The following is a 24,607-nucleotide window of genomic DNA, read 5'->3' as shown; positions in this document are numbered from 1 at the left end:
TTGGAAAGATGTCAATGATATAATGTTAAGTGCAAGAACTAAAAAGTATAATATGAGCCCATTTAACATAGAAACTATCAATATAATTCTTAAAAAAATCCTATCCCTAAATAAATGGGAATGTTTAATACTTTATTATAAGCATCGAGATAGCACACTTCACTAAAATAGTATTAGTCACCTTAAAAAGTACAAATTTATTTCAATTTATCTGAAGATAAATGTGCAACTTTATACAAAGATAATCGTTACAGTATTTTTTATAATTGTATCACAAGACCAAAAACCACCTAAATACTCAAGAATAAGAGACAAACAGGATGTTTAAATTATGTATGAGACATACACAAAATGAAATATTGTGAGGACATTAAAAATTATGTTTCTTAAGATATGCTTAAGGTATAATGTTAAATGAAAAATGTTAAGGGAAAAATACAGATAATAAACTCTGATAAACAATTGGATCTCAATTTTATATAACACTGAAAGAAAACATTTTACCAGTAGTTATTTCTGGGTAGTAAAATTATGGATGATTTAAGTTTATTCTTTTTATAGTATTTGTATTTCCCAGATTTTCTAAAGTGAGTATATACTAATTTCATAATCCAAAAATTGTTTATTTTAAAAAGAAGATATTCATTGTAACACAGAAGAATCGTGGGCCGGTTGAATGTCAATAAATCTTTGCAGGGATAAATATCACAGATATAGAATGAATTATATATATATTTCAAAATTCAACTTTTAGGGCTTTATATTTCCCTTAAAATAATGTAAATGACTAAGAAGAATATACATACTGAGTAGCTTTCTGATATTATTAAACAAAATGCAAAGTCAATTCTTTTATTCCAAGAGAATTCATATTAATTCATTCAATAGCTATTTATTGTGTTCCTACTCTGTGCCAGGGTCTTGTTCTAGAGCAAGTCAGACAAAAATTTGGCTTCAACAGAGCTCACATTCTAGTAGGACAGACAGTTGATAAAAACAGAGTAGGTATAAAATATAAAGTTAGGTAGTGATTAAACCCTATGAAAAACAATAAGTCACGTTAAGAGATTGGCGAGTGATGGGTGCCGGCACTTTAAGTTAGGGTGTCAGGAAAACTCTTTTTGAGGAGGTGATATCTTGAGCAGAACCGAGACTGAAGTGAAGGAGTGAGCCGTGTGAACATGTGAGCTTTCCTGGCAGAAAGGAGAGCAAATACAGAGACTGAGGCAGAACTATGTTTGTTTTATTCCAAGGACAGCCCAGAGGCTAGTGTGGCTGGAGGACGTGAGCAAAGAGAATACACGGTGGGACCTGGAGGTCACTAGCAGCTGGACCATGTAGGGTCTTATAGGCCATGCTAAGGCTTTTGGATTCTATTTGACAACTGGGCAATCACCGTATTTCAGCATAAAGTACACATGTAATAGGAAATTCTGTTGGAAAATTAAAAAAAAAAGGGGTGCTGACCTTCAGTTATAATACCTAGTTATTTTTAAAAATACTGATAAGCATGTTAAGAAATTATTGTCATATGTTTAGAAAAGAATCAGTTGAATTATATTATTAATGCTATGTCTGCTTCATGCTCTCTGTGTTGGGCTTCTGCCCTACAAGCCAAGTATCAAATGACACAATTAACAGTTTAATTGGAAACCTATTGTCTGATTCAGACTTCTGTAAGATATGCTGCAAAATTGACTCCACTGAATTTCATGTTGCTAAGTTACCATGAATTCAACTCCTTTTAAAATCAGAGTTATAAATGTTAATTATTTTATAATGGATGAGAAATACCTTTGTGTATTTATCTTTATAACTCATGGTGTGGAAAATGAAACATATCCCCAAACACATGATACTCAATCCACCTCTTTATGTATTTGGGGATACATCACACCCTTCCAAAGAAGAAAGATGAGAACGTCGCACCTGTGACCACCCCCTCCCCCGTACCGTGAACTCTTCTCAAACAGTGCTTATAGCTGATTCTGAGAGTATTACTTTTTGGAAGATTTATATATTGTTCAATTGTAGGCAAACTAGGTTCTCTGTGCCCCCTTTCAAGTCACTGTATCGAAGCTATAAATTTCATTTTTAAAAATGGGATACTTGGTTGACCCTCAGGGTGACCCTGAGGAATTCTGTGTTCCGTTATCCACAAAACACACAAGCTGAGAAATGGCCCACTTAACTTCTACATTTCTGCCCAAGAAAGGTGGTGATATTTTTTCCACCTCTCAGGGAGCCAGCAGTAGTCATTTAAAGCCAGGTTAGGCAAGGAGAGACCCCCGTTTGGAGCAGAGGGTGTCTGCAGCAACATGTCAACTGCTGCTATCATGATTCTCTGCCAGTCCATTTCTTTATTTGTATGCATATAAATATATACACAGAATTTTAGAAATTATGAGATTAATCAACTTCAGAAAATGAAGGGTTGACATATGTGACTGCCAAATTCTTTTTTTTTTTTGCCAAATCTTATTAAAAAAGCCAAAAACATTAAAAAAAATACTCTGTAATTCTGCTTCTGTTTGTGAATGCAGTTTTCATTACTCAATATGTTCTTATGCCTTGGTAAAAAAAGGTCAGATTTTAGAGGCTCTTAAGTTTCTAAGTTATTGACCTCGCCTACCAGCAGGAGGTATGCATCTGTCTGAATATGCCTTTCCTTCTGTGGCCCTGAAGTATACGCCTTCAAGACTTCTTGAAATGAAAATAATAACCATAATAGTGCCTAACAATAACAAGCCAACTATCCCCAACTGAGGGAGGACAGAGGGCAGGCAAGTGATGATCTACTGGGTTTGTATATCTGCAGATAACAAGAAATACAAGTAAGTAATTTTCTGTCAAGATACCTGCAACAAATCTCTGTGGAGACAAAGGCTCCAGGAGTGTATTTCTAAAATGATATCAACTAAACATAGAAAAAAAAGTCCTCAGGAAGGAGTAAGGGCAAGTCTGATGTAATGACATAAGAAAGCAGTAAGAAGAAAAAAAAAATCCTTGATTTTTTCTGATATAGAGGATGCACTCTGCTTTTGGTCATATAGGTTTTGGAACAACAGCTAGTATAACTTCTGTTTCATCATTCATGAAGCACATATACCATCTATATGATTTTCTGAGGAAAAAAAATGGATGAAATCAACTTGCAAGCAAATGGGAAAATATCTGAAATCTTAAGAAATGTTCCCAAATTAAAATTTTGAATTCTACTATTAATACTACTATTTCTACATCTACTTTGAGAATACTGTGATAATGTTTTCCAAATCTTCCCCATATATCAAAGGAAAACTCATATCATCAACACATTGCTCACTGACACCCAGATCTAAAGCTAGGACTGGCTTTAATGAAGCATATCAGTGGGTCACAGAGTTAGACAGCACCATAATAAGGTGCTTTTCAAATCATACGGACTAAAAGCACTAAATATATGAGAGACAGAACTGTGGAATTATTCCGTCCCCAAAACAAAAACAAAACAACAACACAAAACTGGTAGACTTTCTTTCACTGCATTTAACCCTGGGCTAGACACTAGAAAACGGTTTTCAGGATGTAAGGATAATTTAACTCCTAATTAAACATATACAGCGAATCTACACCTCTACTTCAGTTTAAGAAATAAGAATTGGACCAAATCAGTTGAGAAAGAAATAAGTCACAATAAAAACCAAGCAACTACCATCATAATTAAAAGATCTCTGGTTCCATCTTTATCAAGGTGGTCAAAACAAGATGGAAATCCTGTAATTTGGGCTTACTGGGTTCAGAATTTCTACTAGTCTCTAAACTCTGCTACTTCTTTCTATACCTTCTCTCCTCACAACTGCTTTGGACTCACCACTGAGGTCCAGATGATGACCATAGGGTACTCACAGCCACAGTCAGTGGTATGTCCTGTAGTCACTACTTTGATGTGTGCATGGTTGCACAGGAACTAAATTAGGGACTGCCTAAACCTCAAAGTAGACATGGCTTTTCGGCCCGAGCCAGTGAGGCCACCATTATCTAAAGAAGCAAAGAAATGAACTCCCATCACAAGAATAAATTCCGGGGTCAAAAATACGACTTACGTAACTTAGCTTAAGAAATGGAACTCTGTCAATTCCATCCTATGTCATATATATAGTATATATGCCAACTCACACAGGTTCTGTTTTTTAACCCCTGGTGTAGACCTATGGTCAATGGTTCACCCCAACAGTTGATATTATATATCAAGTAATCTTTCTCTGCTGGGGTTCTTCTATGTCTAGAAAAACATACATTTACATATATATATATATATATATATATATATATATATATATATATATATATATCCTTTTAGTCAAAAAGTGATTCATTTTGTATTACTAGATTATTCGATATTAAACTGGCTATGCATTAGAATCACCAGGAGTAAGCGTTTTGAAAAAAAAAATTTCTGATTATCCCTACTCCTAATCACTACTTTCTAACAACCACGATTCTGATTCAGTAGTTTTTGGGAGATACCTAGGAGTTTTGTTTTGCTCTTCTTTCCACTAATTCTGAGGTGCAGCTAGGTTTGAAAACAATTGTAATTGATCAAATTAAGAAATTAACTAGGTGGTTCTGAGTATGCATCTGAACTGCGTGGACGATACTTTAAAAAGCACAGATTGCTGGGCCTCCCCTCTGCAGTTTCTGATTCAGGTACATTTTGGGGAGGGGTCTGAAAATATGCATTTCTAATGTGTTTCCAAGCAATAGTGATGCTACTGGTCTAGCGAACCACAGTTTGAGAATCCCTGAACTAGAGAAGAAGAGTGGTGGTAAGGGCTCAAGAAAGAAGACTAAATAATACACGTTTGCGAGAAGGAGGACTGTAGTCCTTTTTTGACTGTTGCTAAACATCTTATCTAGACTGGGATCTCAGATGTTCCCATCTGAGAACTTCTAGGGCTTTGAATAAGAGCCTTTCTTTTCCTAGCAGGAATTTTATTTCCATAAGCTTCCTGGTACAATTCCATGATGCTGTAGTCATGAGTTGGGTTGAAGATAATCACAACACGGAGTTTCTGCAAACTAAAGTCTTCCTTTCTTTGCTTTTTTTCTGAGAAGCATGTACATACATAATTGCAGAATAGGAAAAATTGAGACGATACCTGTAGAAAGACCATTTTAGCAGAAACTGCCTGGCAGCTTTAGGAAAACTGGGTCTTCCTTCATATGGTTTCAGTGCTTGCATCATCACATTGTCAAGCCATGCAGCCCACTGCTCCAGGGTGCTCTGCTGCTGAAGAGTCATCTTGAAGTCTGTTTCTAGTCTCTGAACCATGTTGTCATCACACTGACATACCCAGGAAGCCTGCTCCTGGGACAGTACACAGAAAGCAAAGAAAAAGTTCAACTCAGCACCTTTTCATTTAGTGTCAGCACACAAACCATAGGCATAAATGGCAAATTATATTGAAAGCGTTAAACAATTAAATGAATTAAGAAAATGAAGGACTACTTGTCAGTTATTAAGGAAACTAACATCGCCTTTGTGCATGAAAAAGTGATGTGACATAAAAGTATGACTTGGTTTTTCTACATTAACTAGTCTGTGTGAAAGACTAAAATATATGATTACTTAAGAAAAACAGGAGCCTGAACCTACAGTATGAGGCGTCTTTCTTTAGTTTTTACTCCCTCTCTTTTTTCTCCCAATCAGATAAAACTTTAAAGCCAATTCATTTGAAAAGATTTAGCGTAAGTCAGATGGATAAATAGATTCAATTGGCCAAAAGTGGTCCCTCAGGATTAAAACAAAAACAAACACTGAATGATACAAGGTAGAAGTATATGCTATATGAGTTTTCTGGATAAGAAACTGAAGTCTCAAGGGCTACAGAGGCAAGGCTATGAATGCAAATTAATTCACAGACCCGAAAACAACAACAACAACAACAACAAAAATACTTTTGAGAAAATGTAGGAAGGCTACCTGCCAAGAAGTTTGATCACTATAGTTTTCCTTCTGGTTCTGACAGGAAAGTTTCATGTTTGGTAACAGCAATGAAAACAGGAACTTCTAAAGTTAATTTTCAATGGCTGCCATAAGTTTTACAATGTTTCTAGTGCTATGTTGTATTTTAACATTAAAAAAATACTATACTCTTAAGGTCAGAATACAATTATTTGGTAATATAATATTTGAGTAAGGACATGGATGATAACATAGGGCCTGAATCAGCTAAACTGACTTCAAGCAATTCATTTAATCTGCGTGGGCCTCATTTTCCCCAAGCATAACATTAGAGAAATGAAATGTGACAAGAATTTTTAAACTGGGTTCACTGTGTCCAGGTAATATTTTCACAATAGATTTCTGTGGAGGGGTGTCTGTGAAGGTCCTGATTCTATGTCTAAAACATTGTGAATATGTATGTATTTTTCTGAAAAGTGTCTATAACTTTCAATCTATCTGTTCTCAGAGGACACATTTATTCAAATCAACCATTTCAACTAAATAAACCCCTAATCTCCACCCTCTGGTTCCAGCACCTCTCCTGGCCCTACAGACTTTACCTTATTTAAGAGACATTTCAACTGGGAGGTACTTCAAATATAAAATGCCCAAACTCAATTCATTTTATTTCTTCAGGGAAACCTAGGGTTTCTTCTACATTCCCAGCTGATGATACCATCTATTATCCTTTCTCTTATCTAATTAGTAATAGTCTTTCCGATTTTACCTCCTAAATATCACTTTTAAGTATTTTAAGTACACCACAATGATTATTAAAAATTGAAAATACAAATAAACAAAAAGGAACAAAATATTAAGAATATCTAAAATGCCAACATTAAGAGATAACTACAACATGCTAATAACTTTCAAACTGTTCACATGTAGTATATACACATGCATGTATGCTTATGTACATATGTTATTTTAAAAGAGGCTCATATTATACATTTTACTTGATATTTTGCTTAGTTTCACTTCAATATATATGATAAATGACTTTCTGTATAGGCAAATGAGGAGCTATATTTATTGTTCAGTGACGGAATTTGCTTCAATGCATAAATATTCCATTATTTACAAAACCAATTCCATACAGTTACACATTTATGGTCATTCCAATTTCTTACTATTAGGAAAAATGCTGGAATTAGCAATCTAGTAACTACATCTTTGCTTACTTTTGTACTTTTTTCTATGTAATAGGTTTTTCAAAATACACTGTTAAATGACTCCCAGAACTTCTATATCAATTTAGGAGTTCAGAAGAGCACCCAGGGAAGAATTTATGTCTCAAGAAAGGATAGGGGAGGTTGTTTTCGTTTTTTCATTAATGGCTAAGCATTTTTTTTATTGTGGTAAAAAACACATAACAAAACTTATCATCTTAACCATTTTGAAGTGTACATTATAGGAGTGTTTACTATATGCTCATTACTGTGCAATAGGTCTCTTTTTCATCTTGCAAAACTGAAACTCTATACCCACTGTGGAAGATTTTTTTGTGCATTGGTAAGAGGCAGGAGGAACTTACTGGTATCCTTGGAAGAATTTTTTTTTTTTTTTGCGTTACGCGGGCCTCTCACTGCTGTGGCCTCTCCTGTTGCGGAGCACAGGCTCCGGACGCGCAGGCTCAGCGGCCACGGCTCACGGGCCCAGCCGCTCCGCGGCACGCGGGATCCTCCCGGACCGGGGCACAAACCAGTGTCCCCTGCATAGGCAGGCGGACTCTCAACCACTGCGCCACCAGGGAAGCCCTCCTTGGAAGAATTTAATTTCATTTCTTAACATAAATTCAAACTCACTGCTTCCTAGGAAGTTAGTTCTTGCCAAGAGATAATGATAATCTAAAACTAAACTTAGAGAAATAAAGCCATAAGACATTATTCTGACTTTTCAAACTACTTTATATTATATTTCATTTTACTACTCTTAAGATTGAAAATATACTAACAATAGAGTACACTGTAATTACTCCTGTGAAGTATATTCCTGTGAAGGAATTTGGATATTTCAGTTCTATAGTGGAAAAAGGTAAGGACGAAAATTAAAGATATTATTAAGTTGGAAATAAATTATCTCCAAGATGATAAGGAGGCAGTAGCTTCAAAATCAGAATGTCTTTTAAATACAGAAACCCAAGTATATGCAAAAGTTAGGTTATCAGGTCAACCAACCCAAGTATATTTAGCCCATACTGTATTTGGAAAACTATCCATTTATACAAAACAATTCTAAAGCAATACTATTGTAATGCTATCAGTTAATTAAAACAGAAAACCAATTATACGGCAATAGGAAAATTATCCTGAATGCATGAGTTAAAGATTTAATTAGGGAAGAATGAAGTAATGAAAGAGATTTATGGATATCCTGAAAGAAACTTAAGCTCTTAGAGCATTAAAATATTGACACTTACATGTGATTTCATTGTTTTAAATTAAAGTTCCCTTATTACAAGAGCATCACCCTATATGTCTTAGGGTGTCAGTCTTAACGAGGTTAATCTCATAGGGGCAGGGACTTCCAAATGAACAGGAGAGGGTGATGAAGGTGGAATGGGAGGCAGGAGACTGAAAACCAGGTAAAATGTGGAACAGAAGAGGAAAGAAAGGAGTTCAAGATAAAATATGCTAACCTGAGAAAGAGATTACATATGAAAATGAACAGAGTTGTGAGAGGTAAAATGTAGGGGGAAATGGAGGGCACACCACTGCGCTCGTGGTCCTCTAACGAAAGGAAGGAGGTCTTAGAGGACAGATACTTAAGCACACAGGTTTCAGCACTAATAACTGTCATGTGGACCCAGAAAAACTTGGTAGCTGAGAATAAAGGAAGGGAAAAAAAGGTAATCTCAAAGTCAGTGAGTGGGGGATGAGTAGTAGTATAGATGTATAACTGACCATTTATATGCAATAATGCTGCCAAGGCTGGCGTTTATAACCAGGAAGAACTCATTTCTATACATACTTCATAGGGTTCAGACACACAACTATACGAATGAAAATAATGTTAAAACAGAAAATTTTAAATCTTTCTCAGATATTATTAGGAATAATTCTTAAATATATTTTCGGTTATTAAACTTAAATTACTTTTTGAAACTAGAAGTTGCCTTACCATTTCTACTCTTCTTAAAGTACTTTTAAACATATCTTTTCTGAATGAAGATTTGAAAAAAACATAACAGTATACATTTTAAGGCAAAAATATATGAACTCTTAATATTCCCACTAAAATCAGTTAATGTAAATTCCACTGAAATATGTAAAGTTAATGGATTTGTAAACGTGAGACAGTTTGTTCTTGTGGAGCTTACATATTTGCACGTGTGTGCGTATGTGTGCTTGTATATATAAAAATATTTATGTAGATCTAAGAAAAACTATACACATTAGAAGTTTAAACCCAATTCATGAAAGTCAGAATGAACTTAACTAATTAACGACACCCTAAAATAAATCAAACCTAAATATTACTTTTTGATATATTTTAAATGATAAAACTAGTCCAGAATTGTAGATTAAACTTTGTAGGAAATGGAGTAATAATCAGTTTATCTTTAAGCAACGATATTGTTTTTTAAAACAGTTTTATTGAGATATAATTCACAGAGCGAACAATTCATTCATTTAAAGTATGTAATTCAATGGCTTCTTTCAGTATATTCACAGAGTAGTGCCTCTATCATCACAATCAATTTTAGAATGTATTCATTTCTCCAAGAAGAAACCCCATACTACTCCTTATCTATCACCTCCCAATCCCACCAGTCTACAGGACCTAGGCAACTACTAATTTACTTTTTGTCTCTATACATGTATTTGTTCTGCACATTTCATATAAATGGAATCATGCAATGTACGGTCCTTTGTATCTGGTTTCTTTCGCTTAGCATAATGTTCATCTCTGTTGTGGCATGTATCAGAACTTCATCTTTTTATTGCCCGATAATATTCCATTGTGTGGAATATCACATTTTGTTCACATAGTCATCAGTTAATGGACATTTGAGTTGTTTCCACTTTTATGTGGCTAATATGAATAATGCTGCTGGAACACGCATGAACAAGTTTTTAGGTGGACATGTTTTCATTTTTCTTGGTATGTACCTAGCAGTGAAACTGCCAAATCATATGGTAACTCTAGGTTTAACCTTTTGAGGAACTGCCATACTGTTTTCCAAAGTGGCTGCAGCATTTTGCATTCCAATCACTAGTGTATAAGGGTTCCAATTTCTGCACACCCTCACCAACACTTGTTATTATTTGTCTTTTTTTTTTTTTTTTTTTTGTGGTACGCGGGCCTCTCACTGTTGTGGCCTCTCCCGCTGCGGAGCACAGGCTCCGGACGCACAGGCCCAGCGGCCACGGCTCACGGGCCCAGCCGCTCCGCGGCACGTGGGATCCTCCTGGACCGGGGCACGAACCAAGGTGGGGCACTTTTGAAAACAAATTTCTCGTGTGCGTGTCATGGTGCTATGGGCTTTACATATTACTAAATATGTAAACAGTAATCTAAGATATGTGTTATAAAATGGAGAAAGTAAAGCCCAGAAGAGTTAAGGAACTTGCCCAAGACCCCACAGCTAGTAGATGAAAGCGTTTCATCTCCTGCCTACCAAACTTCACTGACTGTGGTCATCATTACTCTATTAATCATTCAGCAAACCCTGATGACATATGTTGCTGTCTAGCACTATAAATATTAGCAGACTTTAACCGCAAAACAGAGGAGTAAAGCCATAGCTGAGTAAAACTCTCCTCTTTCAGGATATTGTGAATCTAGATGTGCCTGTGAATTGATGTAACTTTGAAAAGAAATATGATGATCCCAATTAAGAAGAAAAAAATTGGATACCTTTCATTAAAAGACACGTTTTGAAAGAAAACAGAGTACCTGGACATTGGCAAAGTCGACACGGTTGAGGTCATTGAGCATCTGGTTGATCTGAGAAGTGTTCTGAAGCACTGCACGAGCTGCCTGGGCCAGGTGATTGAGCGACGTGTATCTTCGCAGAGTCTGGGCAAAGGCACTTACAGCTGCAACCTGTAAAGAAATCCAATTAAGTTGGGATTTTTTTTTCCCCTCCAGTAAAAGAAACCACTGCAATCTTCAAATCTTTATTCCCTTGCCAAATTTTAAATGCTTCCCTCTGATACTTATTTCAAATTCATTTGGTGAGAGAGCTTACTTGTAAATTATAGCATTTAAACCTCTAAACCAAGTATTACTTTCCTTTTGAGTAGGCTGAGGTCAAGGCTAAAACAAACTCCCACATTTTTCGACATCTGAGTGCACCATTAATTAAACCAGTCTTGCAAGTAGCTACTAATCCACAGCAAGAAATGATTTAGTCGAGACAAGTAGGAAAAATGTTGATTTTCATTTCTTATTCTCTGTACGACAGTCAACTACAAACTAAGTAAATAAAATTTTTTTTCCTTTTACTTGGAAAACCACACTATACAGTCCCACTTTTTAAACTGGATTAAAAAACATGCTTTTCAGAGCACTGTCATTAAGATTCACTCTTTTTACCTTTATTTTATAGAGGTGAAATAGGAGTGGGTAATTCTGAGGTGAAATAAGAACACTCAAAGACTTTATTAGCAAATACATAGCTAATAAACTTATCGGATACAAGCAACTCTTCAGAATTTGAATTTCTGTAAAAGGGCTATCCAGAAAAATCTCCATTTGTCCTTCAAAATGTACTTTCCGGCCTTCTCCATTCTGCTCTGTGCCCAGGAAGGCTAAACTGAATAGATTACATTAACTGCCTCTCTTGCCCTTCGGCTTCCAGTTGGGTTTGGCCAATGAAAGGCACTGGTAGGAGACTGAAGGATGGAAGAAAGTAGTCAAACTACTAATTCCCTCACAACCTCTGCCCTCTCCTTCGTAAGGCCGCAGTTCTGGAGGAAGGAGAAGATCTGATGCCATAATCACTTCTTTCCCCTTCAGACCTAGGGATGGGCAGACTTCCCACTATTTTGCTAGTCCTGGGGTGCTGTACCATTCCTCCCTGGTTTTCTTAACTCTTTTCACATGTTTAGAAACAGACCCTTAAACTCTATTCAATTATTCTCCCCTTTGGATATACCATTTTTTTCCTGCTGAAACCCTGAACAAACTGGGTTAGATTGAAAGATAGCAAAGCTAACGACAAAGAAAAAGTCTAGGAAAATATCTAAATCTCATGATCTCATGAAAATTTGTTACTTGCGTAGCAGATCTAATGAGGACTTTAACATATTTACAGAAATGACATTAAATCACTATGGGTATATAACAAGCAATTGATTGAACGGTCAGTTGGCTGAGCAGTAGAAGGTGTTCCACAGGCCAAAGGATGTTCTATCTTGATAGTGAGATGCTTCAGGACCATGTGGAACTTGGGGGACGTTCACATACCCCCAAAGAGAGTATTTCACATTTTCCCATCTCTGTGGTTTATACTAATCAAGGACATATCACGTGCCAGGCACTGTGTTAAATGCCTAACATACATTACCTTGCTCAATTCTCATAAACATTCTATTAGACACATGTTGTGACTTAGGGAGGTTAATGATCTTGCTCAAGGTTACACAGAAACTACAGTACAGTGGTGGGATATGAATCCAGGCATTTTGATAATAACTTTCAGTCACAACCTCATTATGCTGTTTCCACTGTCACACTAGATCATCTTTGTTGATTAAATGCTCAGCTGAAAAAAGGCTGCATGTCCGTGAGAGAGGAATAGCAGAAGGCACCTTCCTCCAAGGTAAACCACCCAAATCAACTCTAGAGGTCAGTGAGATGGCCCATATTGCAGATGGATTGCTACAGATCCACTTTGATGACACTGGGGCAGGAGGTACTTTTTAGCTGTTTGAAAGTATTGTTATAACTATGACTGACTTTGCAAGTTGGAAAACATTCCTCTGACCATCATAATCAAATAGCACCTCCTTTATTTGCCCACCTGAACGTGGCACTCTAGAATACCACTACCATGGAGAGCTTTCTGCAATGATGGAAACGCCCTACTTATGTGTTACCCAGTATGGTAACTACTAGCCACATGGGTTAAGGTGCACTTGAAATATACCTAGTGTGACTGAGGAAGTAAATTTCAATGCAATTTAATTAAATTTACAATTTAAATAGCCACATGTGGTTAGCCCTACTGTATTGACAGCACAGCTCTAAAGCAACAATCTAAGGTGGGCATATTCATGCAATGTGTCCTATACATTTTAGAGATAGAATGTGTTATTGCAAACCTTAAGCTGAAGCAGACTTGTGCTATCACAGACTTGTCAGCTACAAGAGCTTCAATTACACTCTCAAACTGAAAGCCAAGGCATATTGCTGGCATCTGACAGTAGATACAGACCCTGACAAAAGGCCACAAATGTGATTTTTGTTATCAAAGTTTAGACAGAATCAGTCCAATCTGTCATGTATGTTCACAGATTAATCTAAAGTAACATGGTTAGTAGGGGACAAAGTGGAGAGGAGAATTCATATCTCTAGCTAAATAATCCACATTCCTGAAATATACTCATCAACTATGAGATAACTGTTCTCTTTAAGAAATGATTACTTGGGCTTCCCTGGTGGCACAGTGGTTAAGAATCCGCCTGCCAGTGCAGGGGACACGGGTTCGAGCGCTGGTGCAGGAAGATCCCACATGCCGTGGAGCAACTAAGCCCATGCACCACAATTACTGAGCCCATGTTCTAGAGTCCGCCAACCACAACTACGGAGCCCGTGCTCTAGAGCCCGCGAGCCACAACTACTGAAGCCCACGCACCTAGAGCCCGTGCTCCGCAACAAGATAAGCCACGGCAATGAAAAGCCCGCGAACCGCAACGAAGAGTAGCCCCTGCTCGCGGCAACTAGAGAAAGCCTGCACACCGCAACGAAGACCCAACGCAGCCAAAATTAAATAAATAAAATAAATTTATTTTAAAAAAATGATTTCTTGATTCACAAAAGCATTCTCCAGTGTTAAAAAACCAAAACATCCTGAAAAGCAAATGGTTATTAATTTACATGAACATTTCGGAATACAGTGAGTATAGTAGGGGACCTAAAAATTCTAAAACTCAAATGGAAACTATTTGAACATTCTAGGCTGTTCTTTTCAATAACTGAAATTAAGCAATCTTAAATATACACTTTAGAAAAGGGCTGATAAATACACCACATCTAAAATGTTTCCCTAGTCTCTCTGAAAAGAGCATCATCAAACAACATATCTTGTGCAAGTTCTTTACCACATGGTTATAAAATACAAATACAAAAATCAATTTAAAAAGATTTAATTTATTACAATATTAATGTTCTACATAATATCATTTGATAGGACAGATTTAAAATTCATAGTTCATAACGATTTCCTAAACACAAAAGAAAAAGCAAGGACATAAAAGTGTACCTTGGTTTGTATCATTCTCTGTGGAATATTGTTCATGGCATTGGAAAGCCAACCTTCAAGGCTTTTTGCAAAATTTCGAATGGCTTGGGTCAAGGCACCTAAATGTTAAAGAATAAAAGCAGAACGAAAAAGATACCAAAGAACATTAATCTTTATGCTAGAATAAGGGAAAACATGCAAGCACAACATGTGAAATAGCACAGAGCTTATATTATCCTCATTGACAAGACTTTATTTAACATTATTCCTAACTTTGAAAGAATCCAAATATTATATCATGGGCTTGTCTTTTAAAGCTATTTTGTTCCCAGATACTTATGATACTTTGTTGGGAAATGAAAACATTCAAACATTTTTGCTTATAGCAACATATACCAGTTGTGAATATACTTATGGAATTTTTTTATCTTAGACAAAACACTCTTTTCAAAAACAGCTTTGTGCTCAAAGGCTAAGTATTTTCTTTAGAAATTCTTTATCTTGACTTTTTTCAAGCTCTTAACCTATTTTCATTTCTTTAGTTAAAAAGAAAATAATGCAAAGCTTTCTCTTTTTCTCTATGCATCTCTTTACATTAGAACATGTCAATTAGAGTAGATATCTCTCACTCGTGTTGAAAAGTAAGATAAAATTAAAATTGCCTGCCTTGATACTTCTGGATAACTATTCTCCATTTCACTGGCAGGTAGCGATAAAAGATCACTGTGATAATAAAATTGCTGTCACAGAGGCCAATATTCTTAAGATATTCCTAAAACAGTCCATTCCATACTCTTTACATCTCTGTTAAAACCTGAATAGGGATAGGTCCCATGAGAGTAGTGTTTATGGTGGTCATAAAATGATTAGAAGCATTTTCCGTTAACAGGGGTGATTATGACTATTTTATAAAAACGGATCTGCTTATTGAGATGGCTGTATAATAGGAAACAGAATTCTTCTCTTGTTCAACAAGTAATTCAGTCAGTAGCATTTTACTTCACCTGTGCCCAAGGCTCCACGGTGTAGGGAGCAGTTTTAGACATTTAATAAGTAAGTGTTTGAAGCACCCACAACAGAAAATAAATCCCTGTGGGTTCCCTATAATGTGGGTAAGTCTTACAATTGGTAGTCCACAATAAGAGACAGAGAGGTTACATTTTTGTCCAAGGCTCCCAAGAGTATTAATGTTAACGATGGGATTAAATTCCTTGGTTTTTCTTTCTGTGCTCAAATGAGTCTGACATGCTTCTTTACTACTTTTGTTAAAGCAGGGTTAGAAATAATTAACTTACTCAAATTAAATGCAAAAGATATAAATTTTACTATTCCATAATAAAAACAACAAATTTTTAAAAATTATTTCTTTAAGTGGTCAAATGACAGAAGAGAAACTGAGATGGCTACATTTTGATTAGGAAAAACACTCAAGAAGTGCAGACTTTTAACCACAAGAATCATCTATTGGAAACACTGAGCTGGAAATTTCTTGAGAACTAATTTTTTGAAATTTCCAAAGCTTCTCACTTCAGCCAAAAAGAAAAAAGAAAGAAAAATATTTTTCTGTTGTATTATGTACTGGAACCATGGAGGGCAGGCATGAATGGAAATGAAAAACAGTGGAAAAAAAAATTAAAGACCCTCTTTGAAACTCAGTAAAATTCTGTATAAGATTCAATTTGGCTATCTGTATTACGTAGTTTTCTATAATTAATATATAATAATTATTTAATCTGAAAAAAACAAGAACTGAGAAAAGTTACTAAAAAAATTTAATATGGGTCTTGTTTTATTTAGACACATATAATGCTAGGGAGATTGTAAAATAAAAAGATATGCTTTGTATCTCAAATGATTGTAAGTTTTTCCTTTTTTGTACTAAATGACATTTTGGGTCACCTTTAATTATAATCATAAATTGTACATTTGAGTGTTACCAGTTGAGTTCTTACACAATTTTTTACACTTCACTTTTTTTTCCCCATTTTCAGATAAATGTATTTTGGAGTATAGTAGCTTCAAGCTGACTTTAAATTAGTGTGATATGCAGACTTTTTTGGCTAAAAAAAGGAATCCCATCTGGACAGTAAATGGTAGAGTGAAGTACTAGTAGCCAGGAAAATTAAATTTTCAAAAATAAAATTAAGTTTGTTCTCTCTATAGGGATTCATGTCAGATCAAATTGTGCAGATTGACAACTTTTTCTCATGAATGGATGGTTAGAAATTTAAAACTACTCTAAAGCTAACTTGTCTCAACCTGCTTATGATTAATATTAAAATGCACAATCAGAAGATAGTGATCTACACTGTATTTTAAGCTTTATTTTTGTTAAGTCTTGTTATAGAACAGGAATTAAAATTCCAAATTTACTTGGTAGGGTGGCACCTTAATGCATCTTGTAACTTCAGAGAAACTGTAAAACTATACTCATAATTCCTGAATTTGAGTTGTCTGAATGCAGAGACAAACTACTTGACAAAATAAAACGGTTTTCAAATCAAAATTTGCCAAAAACAAAGGTCATGTGTATTGTGTGCTTAAAAATTCTGGGGTTTAAAGCCAACTACACTTGATACGCGATTTAACTTAGGGAACTGCTGAGTTTACAAGTTAAAGTCTTGTGATGCTAACATAGAAGCAACAGATTTTAGAATTGTTTAATGAACACTGATGTTGTTGACTGGCCTCAAAAAAGAAAGTGTTCACTGACACCTTTTCTTATATCTCATGAGAGAAATTTATGTTGGTGGCAAGATGTCATAGGCTAATGAGCTACCCTATGCAACTTCTCTTAAACATCTCTAGAGATTATCACTCAGAGCACAGGAAGCAAGACAAAAACAGGAAAATCAGATTCTGGAACATAAATCAGTAGAGAATTTACACGTTGAAATTTTCCATGACAACATCACTTTTAATCAATCTTTAGTCAGGAAACTTGGTGCAGATAGGGTAGAAAATATTAGTAATTTATAAAAATGTGAGACCATGGCAGCTGGATTTTTAAAAAACTAATTTCTATATAAATTTATGTATGTGTGTGTTCATTGATATTATATGTAAATGTATGTCTAAGCATATATTTTAAGGTGGTAGGGAACATAAGAAATAACTCATATCTTCCACTGTTATCATATTTTAAAAAAGAAAGTATAAACATACAAATGTTAGTATCTTCACCATTTCTTGCTAAATCCCTATTTAAATATTTTCTGGAATAATTTAACACAAATTAACTGTGAAGAGTGTACTTCGAGTACATGGCTGCTAATTTTACAAGCTAAAAGATCGCTTTTACCTTATTAATGTCATTGTAGAGTAGCAATTCTGTTCCATATCTTTAAAAGTTAAGGTTACTAGTAGGTGCTCATAAAGATGTAGACCTAAAATCATTTCAACTGTCTCTAACACAAGTATCCATGATGGCTTTTATATTGACACTTGCAAAAAATAGCTTTGTTTGCAACAGGGTAGTTTAAAAAACACTATCACTTAAAAAAGTAATCTAATTTATCTATGGAATTCCTATTTGCTTCATGGCAGGAATACACTGCTAGTGCAGGTGCATTGATTTTTCTCTCAAAATGCCAGCTAACCATTACTGTTAATGGAAACTGCATTTGTAGTTCTTAACGTGATGTCGGTGACAAAGTAAATGCTTTTATAAAGAAATTCAACTTCAGTAGAAACCAAGATAAATTCATTTCAAATCAAAAGCAAACATGAAAGAGGCTGGTCTAGCAATTACAGATTTCAAAAATTCGGGGCTTTATGAAGGAAACCTTTTCCTTGGGTAGAATGATTTTCACATGGTTGACTGGCCTGGGAGTGTTCTTGCAATTAGTCATTGGGGCTGTCACATCTATAGGTTGTCTTTTTTGTCAAAAAGAAAATGAAAGATTGAAAAACAGAGAATTTTTCCCTTTTTACTACAGTTTTGCTCTAGGCTGCTTTCATGCAATACTCTGTGTTGCATGTTTTCTATTTGGCAAATTTAATGAGATTAGAATCACTCTAGTTTGCAACGTCACTACCCAAAACTTCCTGGGTGGAATGTATGAGAACAAAAGCATCCGTACTTGTCTGCATTTAACTTACTAGGAATAGGTCTAAGGACGTCGGGGATGAGAATCTCCACCAAAGCCTGGTACATCCCATGGTCACAGTTACACATCCATTTCAGGATAGACTCATGTTTGCACAGAGTTATCAGCTTTGCTTTCGGAAGTCGACTTTCTATTTCACTCAGATTGCTGGTGTGAATAAATGTAGCAAATGAATAGATGGCAAATGAGGATAAAAAAGAAAATGGACTTTAAAAATAGTTTTAGTTTATCAAATATTACTGAGGTTAGAACTATACCACCATTGCCCTGGTGCCACACGGCTGGATATCTATAACACTCCCCCAGAGCTGCCTATGCACGTTAATACTTTCTGACGGTATGAAAGGCAGATATGATACTAATTCCATGAGGATGAAATAGTTCTACTGCAGTCCCCCAAGTCAATATAAATGGGAGCTATAATACACACGCTGAAACCTCAAAAGAGTAGTTTGTGGTTTATTTCAATCTATTCAATTAATGTTATCAGGTAAGGTTCACAACTGGTATACATATCTCTAATTTGTTAGCTGTGACATCTACTCAGCCATGAAAATGAATTGGAAAAGCATATTGATTCTGACCTTGATTCAGTAATGGTAGTGCCGTCAGCTGGAGTAGAGGGAGAATAGCGCCAGAATGTTTGCCACAATTTTTCTATCAGGCTAAATTGAAGATTCACAACAACGTCCAATATTGCCTAAAAAACAAAATGGTTATTGATATTACCTTACAAAATTTCTTATGGGGATGTGTGAGGAGTACATACTGTAACAAGACTTAAATGTAAAGATACTTTTGGGTTCGTAAATTAATATGGTAAAACTGGACTAAATTTTGCCAATGGAAATGGGAAAACAAAAGAGATTAGCTAGGAAAAAACCGGGGGAAATAACTCTTAAATGATTAAGCAGGGTAACTTGTATTCCTCCCAGAATGACCTCACGTCCCACCCTTACTTTTTCCTCTCTTTTCTCTCCATTTTCATGCTTGCTTCCCTAACTTTTCTTTCATTCCTTAACCCACTACTTCCCCGGTTCCCTTACTATTCTCAGATCCACAGGGACACAGAACATACATTCAATTCACATCAGTCTTTACTGGACTAGCTGTGTCCACTAGCCATAAAAAAAAAAGCAGAAGAGAAGGGTATGGAGGTGCTTGTGTATGGCAGATGGAGTTAGGGCTCAATCAGCTCTGGTTAGGGTTGCTGACCATGGGTTCTGGAGTGTTCCTAGCCAAGCAGAGGCTGAGGGCAGAAACTACAGAGTCAGGCTGACCTCCAGAGGGTAGTGCCTGTCTTGGCAGAAGAAAAGCACAGCAAGCACCTCTCTGTGGTCACAGAATGGCTTACATTCAATCCTCTCTCAGCATACACCCTTTAGAGGGAAGCTATAAGACTATCCCCTTTTCTAACCTCGGGGGTGGGGCCCTCACCTCCTCCTCCTTAATTTTATCTCTTAGATCTCCAGCTGCATCAAGGACATTTTTATTTTTTTGATGATGCTAAAATTTGCCACTTTCATTAACTTTTGATGATATTTAATTTCACCCTGCCATTGCAATTAGTCTGCAAATTCGCCTTCAGATAAAAAGCAGTCATAAAACCAAAACTTGTTTGTACAAAGATCACGTGATTCTGTGATTATTTTCAGTATAAAAGACAAGTCCTCAGTATAATGTGTTTGATGTCATCAGCACTGAGAATAAAAACACGTAAAACAGTCCCTTCAAGACCTGCAAAATTCATAGAAGCTAAGAGACAGCAAGGGGCAATCGAGAGAATCAATCTGAACATTTAAGGCAGAAAGAGGAAACTGTAACTTTGTAATTCTGGAGTCTGTGCTACCCGTGTAGATCTGGGCCTGTTTTGCTCCCAGGCAAAACCCAAAACCTTCTCAGGAGGCAAATTATTATAGCTGCTTTCCCAAATGTAGTTTAGGCACATTCTGAGAGATGTCTATTAATGAAGCAATTAGTAATATCTGATATAATACCTTACATATTTCTAGCTATGAGATTGCTGTAAGGACACTATGCATATATTAAAAGAAAAAAATGACTGTCAGAGCATCTTGTGTAGAAAATTATATTTGTTCCTTACATAACTAGTGATACTTCCAAAATATCTTTGATAAGCCAACTGTGCAAATTCCAAATAACAGCCAAAATGGGTATATTAATCTTTCTTAAAAACATAAATTATAGGAAATATGAAATAAAATAAGGCAAGTCACAAATTCAGTGCACCTTAAATTAAGTATCTCTTCAAATGAAATAATCTCAAATAATTCTTCTGAAAAGGACATTCATATCAGCCACATTTAGTCAGTTTTACAAATGAATAAAACATTTTATCATTTGTCCACCCACTTTTAAATATGTTCAAACTAAAATGTATGCCAAATATAGTTTAAAATAATCTGTATTTCACTGGCTTAGGGCAAACAACCATTTACAGGACTGGATCCGAGACTCAGGCACCTGTCCTTGAAAAGTTTGGAAGTGTGACAGGAAAAAATAATTAGAATTCTTCCTTTTCATATATGTCTTTATGCCCCATGAGAGATGGCACGAACACTGGTAACTCCGAAATAAATGAGGATCATTCTATGAACTGCCATTTCCCATGCAGATTAATTACTATATATGTTCATATCTCTTCATATAGAGTATTCCTGACAATTAATGAAAATTTTGTAATCCAAAGAATATTTTCATCTAATTGGGGGAATTTTTCATTTAGATTAATTTTAATGTATATTCTTTAGTAATGTAAATAATCATGCTCCAAGTTATATTTTGAATAAATATGAGCAACTGAAAACAATCCAAATTATATCTGTGTAGGCGGGGTTGCTTGAAGCAAGGTTCACCTGAACACAGAGAAATGAGAAACTGATTAGAGAATCTTGATGTAAATCTTCACTGAATATACATGATATTCATGCAGAAAGAAAGAGAAATTTTTTTCTAGATAGGTAAGGATCATCCAGAAATTCTCTAATATTGGGAAAAGCAGTCAAAGAGAAACAGTAAGTGTTTTTCATCATAACAAGAAATGTTGGGAACAACAAACTGGCAGGACATGTTGAAAAACACTTCTGGCACACAGTTTGTTAATAAAGAGAGAACTTGCCCTTGGTTGTTAATAATCTAGCACCCCTGACAAGTACTCAGATTCACTCAAGCAGTTCTTATTTCTGGAGTGGGAAAAAAAATCTGTGAATGTTATGAGCTGAGACTTCTCACTGCATACTGCATTGTCAGCAGTCAGGAGGACTGCCCAAGGATTATCTTTTACTTCTAAGTAGATCATAAATAGCCCTGGAATAAAGCTACTTAAGTTCTAAACAGTTCCTCTTTCAAAAGGAGGGGTACTTTAGAAGACTCTTATTGCAATCTGTTATCTTCTTTCTACCAGGTGAGCTGCAGGTACGAGCGGGCTTGGAGAGAGTTCACCTCCTGGAGACAACGTAGCCAATTTTGATATAGGATACTCAGAAAGGGAGTAGGAGTAGGGATGGAAAACACCAAGAGAAAACTTAATTAACCATGAAAGCAAAACAAACAAAACTAGAGCCTCAATGATCCCTGGAAGGAACACCTAAAGTGCTTTATAAAACATTTCTAGAAAATAGTTTGGATAGAAATACACAGCTATCATGTAAAATTCAAAAGGTAAAAAGAGTATATTGAAAAATTAAGTCTCTTTCCCCTGACTCCCAGTCACTAAGTTTTGTTCCCAAAGGCAACCAGCATTAATATTTTGTTCTTTCTTCTGGAGAGATGTATATAACATGTTCTTTTTCACTCAAATGATAGTATATTATACTTGCTGTTTTACATCTTGCTTTTTCCCTTAAAAACAAATCCTGAAGCTTGTTCCAAAAAGCACACTTAGAGTTGCCTGTTCTTTTTAATGGCTGCATAGCATTCTACTCTATAGATCATACCATATTTTATTTATTCAGTTCCCTGTTAGATATTGAAGTTATAAGCAATCTTTTTCATTAAAAACCATAATGCAACAAGTTCCCTGTACACTTATCTCTTCCCCTACATGTAAGCATTTTTCTAGAAGGAGTACCTAGAAGTGGAATTGCTTCATCAAAGGATTCGTATTAGAATAGGCTAAGAAGATGGAAAGTAAAATTTATTCTCCCCGAGACATGAAGAAAAGATAACTTATTAGTGCTCAAAGAAATATGAAGTAACTTTATCTGTCCTCTAGGAATATGTTTGATTATTTTGCTTTAGCAAGTTGCCTGGCAAAACTTAGCACGTGTCCGACTGTGTTTGAAAAGACTTACCTCACAGTGCTCTCGATAAAGACTCTGCAGTGACTTGATATCCTCAAAGGTAGTACCATCTGGCAGAGAAGAGATTTCAACTTCTCCAAACTCTGGAAGTGCTCGAGATGCATCTGTTACCATGACAACACAACAGAAAAAAAGTTATTGTGGATGGTGCCAATTACAGCTTAATGAGGGCAAATTTAAGAAGATTAAAAAGGAAAAAAATTTAAAGGTCAGTGGTCCAAAAGCAAGGACTTTTCATATTAGTATTTTATAAACAAAACTTAGCAGCAGCAGCAGCACCAAAGAATAGAGAGGATACTTCTAAAATTCTGGAGAAACTAAATTTTCACTATGATTATATTGGAAATAACATATCTCAGTGTCTCTCAATATAGGACCCCTCTGATAAGAAAAATACCTTGAGCTGGCCAGTATCAATTTTAGTTATTTTTATCATTATATTACTTAGGTATATAAAAATAAATCTAGCTTTAAACTTATTATGCTTATACCTCTCATATAATCATAAACCAAAAGACCTACAAAATAAGTACAAAGAAACCTAAAAAAATAACATTAAACTTAACAACATTAATTTGATATGACAGATGATGCTGTTGTCCTGTAACTAAATTACCTCTTGCAACATGAATATGGTATTGACTGCTGCAGCGCAGGATCTTTTGAGTTTGACAACCCTATACCAACACGTACTTCATGATGGCTGGTTCTCCCATTATGCTTCTATATTCAAATGAGCTGTGAAACTTTCCTCTACACAGAGCATTGGGACATCATTTAGCCTTCCCTTGGTATGAAGGCGTAATTTACACAGTAAGTCTCTCTCTGTTCTTTTCTCATTGGCTCTGGACAATTAATGCAATACACTTTGGTGCCAACCTTATGATAAATTCAAATACAAATGTGGAAACTAAAATTGCAGAACGGTATTCGTTCTAGTCTTCCAGGTAATCCAGAATATGCTTTTATTTTTTTTAAGATTATAATTGAAATAAGGACACAAAATAAAAAACATAAAGATTCTTGCTGAGAGCTCAAGGGTCTACAAGAATATACTTGAGGACACTAGTTTGGGAATGCTGCCATAATGCTTTCAACTTCAGTAGCCATTCTGACCCCAGAGTACATTTCAGTTGTCTTTGTCAGAAAGTGCACATAGACACATATACACACACACAGACACATACACACACGCACTCTCTGAGAGCTTCTACTTATCTTGATCTGTTGTACCGAAACTATGCATGTTCATCTCTAGAAGAGCTGTCAATTAAAGTGCCATTTTTGCACCTTTAGCTACGACAGGAATATGCAAAATGTTCAAGTTCCACTTCCTTAACTCTTTAAATAACAAGAAACATGCATACCATCTATAAAATTACAGAAGTAGCAAATACTGTGATCAATTTAAAAGAATAAATTACTTTTTAAAAGTTTATAATAATTTTTTCTAATCTAAGACTATATGCATATGCAACTTTATACACAGGAAATAAGAATTCTTTTTGGCACTTCAAGTTACTACTGAAACTACCACACAATTTTGATCATAAATGCCCAATTAATACAAATTCTGGAAAACAATTTCATAGAAATAAGCCTTTAATTCAGATGCATTTAGAAGTTCTACATAGCTTGAGATTTTAAAAAATAAGCTCTTTTTCTATGAAAAAGTAGAAATGAACTAGAACTATCATATAATGTGCATAGTTTCAGCACACAAAAAAAAATCTATGTAATTAACATCTGTAATAGACATTGTACTTGGAGAAAACAC

General features: G+C 35.4%; 1 protein-coding gene across 17 annotated transcripts in view; it reads right to left on the bottom strand.

Annotated features, from left to right (window-relative positions):
- Positions 1-24,607, bottom strand: part of RFX3 (regulatory factor X3) — a 289,212-nt gene that overhangs the window by 28,407 nt on the left and 236,198 nt on the right. For all 17 annotated transcript variants that reach the window (XM_079927662.1, XM_079927671.1, XM_079927672.1 and 14 more), the window contains 6 exons: positions 22,822-22,934; positions 19,093-19,208; positions 18,501-18,655; positions 14,421-14,518; positions 10,889-11,038; positions 5,142-5,350 (listed from right to left, as the gene is read on the bottom strand). In XM_079927662.1, coding sequence (XP_079783788.1) covers positions 5,142-5,350; positions 10,889-11,038; positions 14,421-14,518; positions 18,501-18,655; positions 19,093-19,208; positions 22,822-22,934 — 841 coding nt within the window. The remainder of the gene's footprint in view (positions 1-5,141; positions 5,351-10,888; positions 11,039-14,420; positions 14,519-18,500; positions 18,656-19,092; positions 19,209-22,821; positions 22,935-24,607) is intronic.

This window comes from Stenella coeruleoalba (genome assembly GCF_951394435.1).
Source record: "Stenella coeruleoalba genome assembly, chromosome: 7".
NCBI lineage: Eukaryota > Metazoa > Chordata > Mammalia > Artiodactyla > Delphinidae > Stenella > Stenella coeruleoalba.
This window is presented reverse-complemented; position numbering and strand designations above follow the sequence as displayed.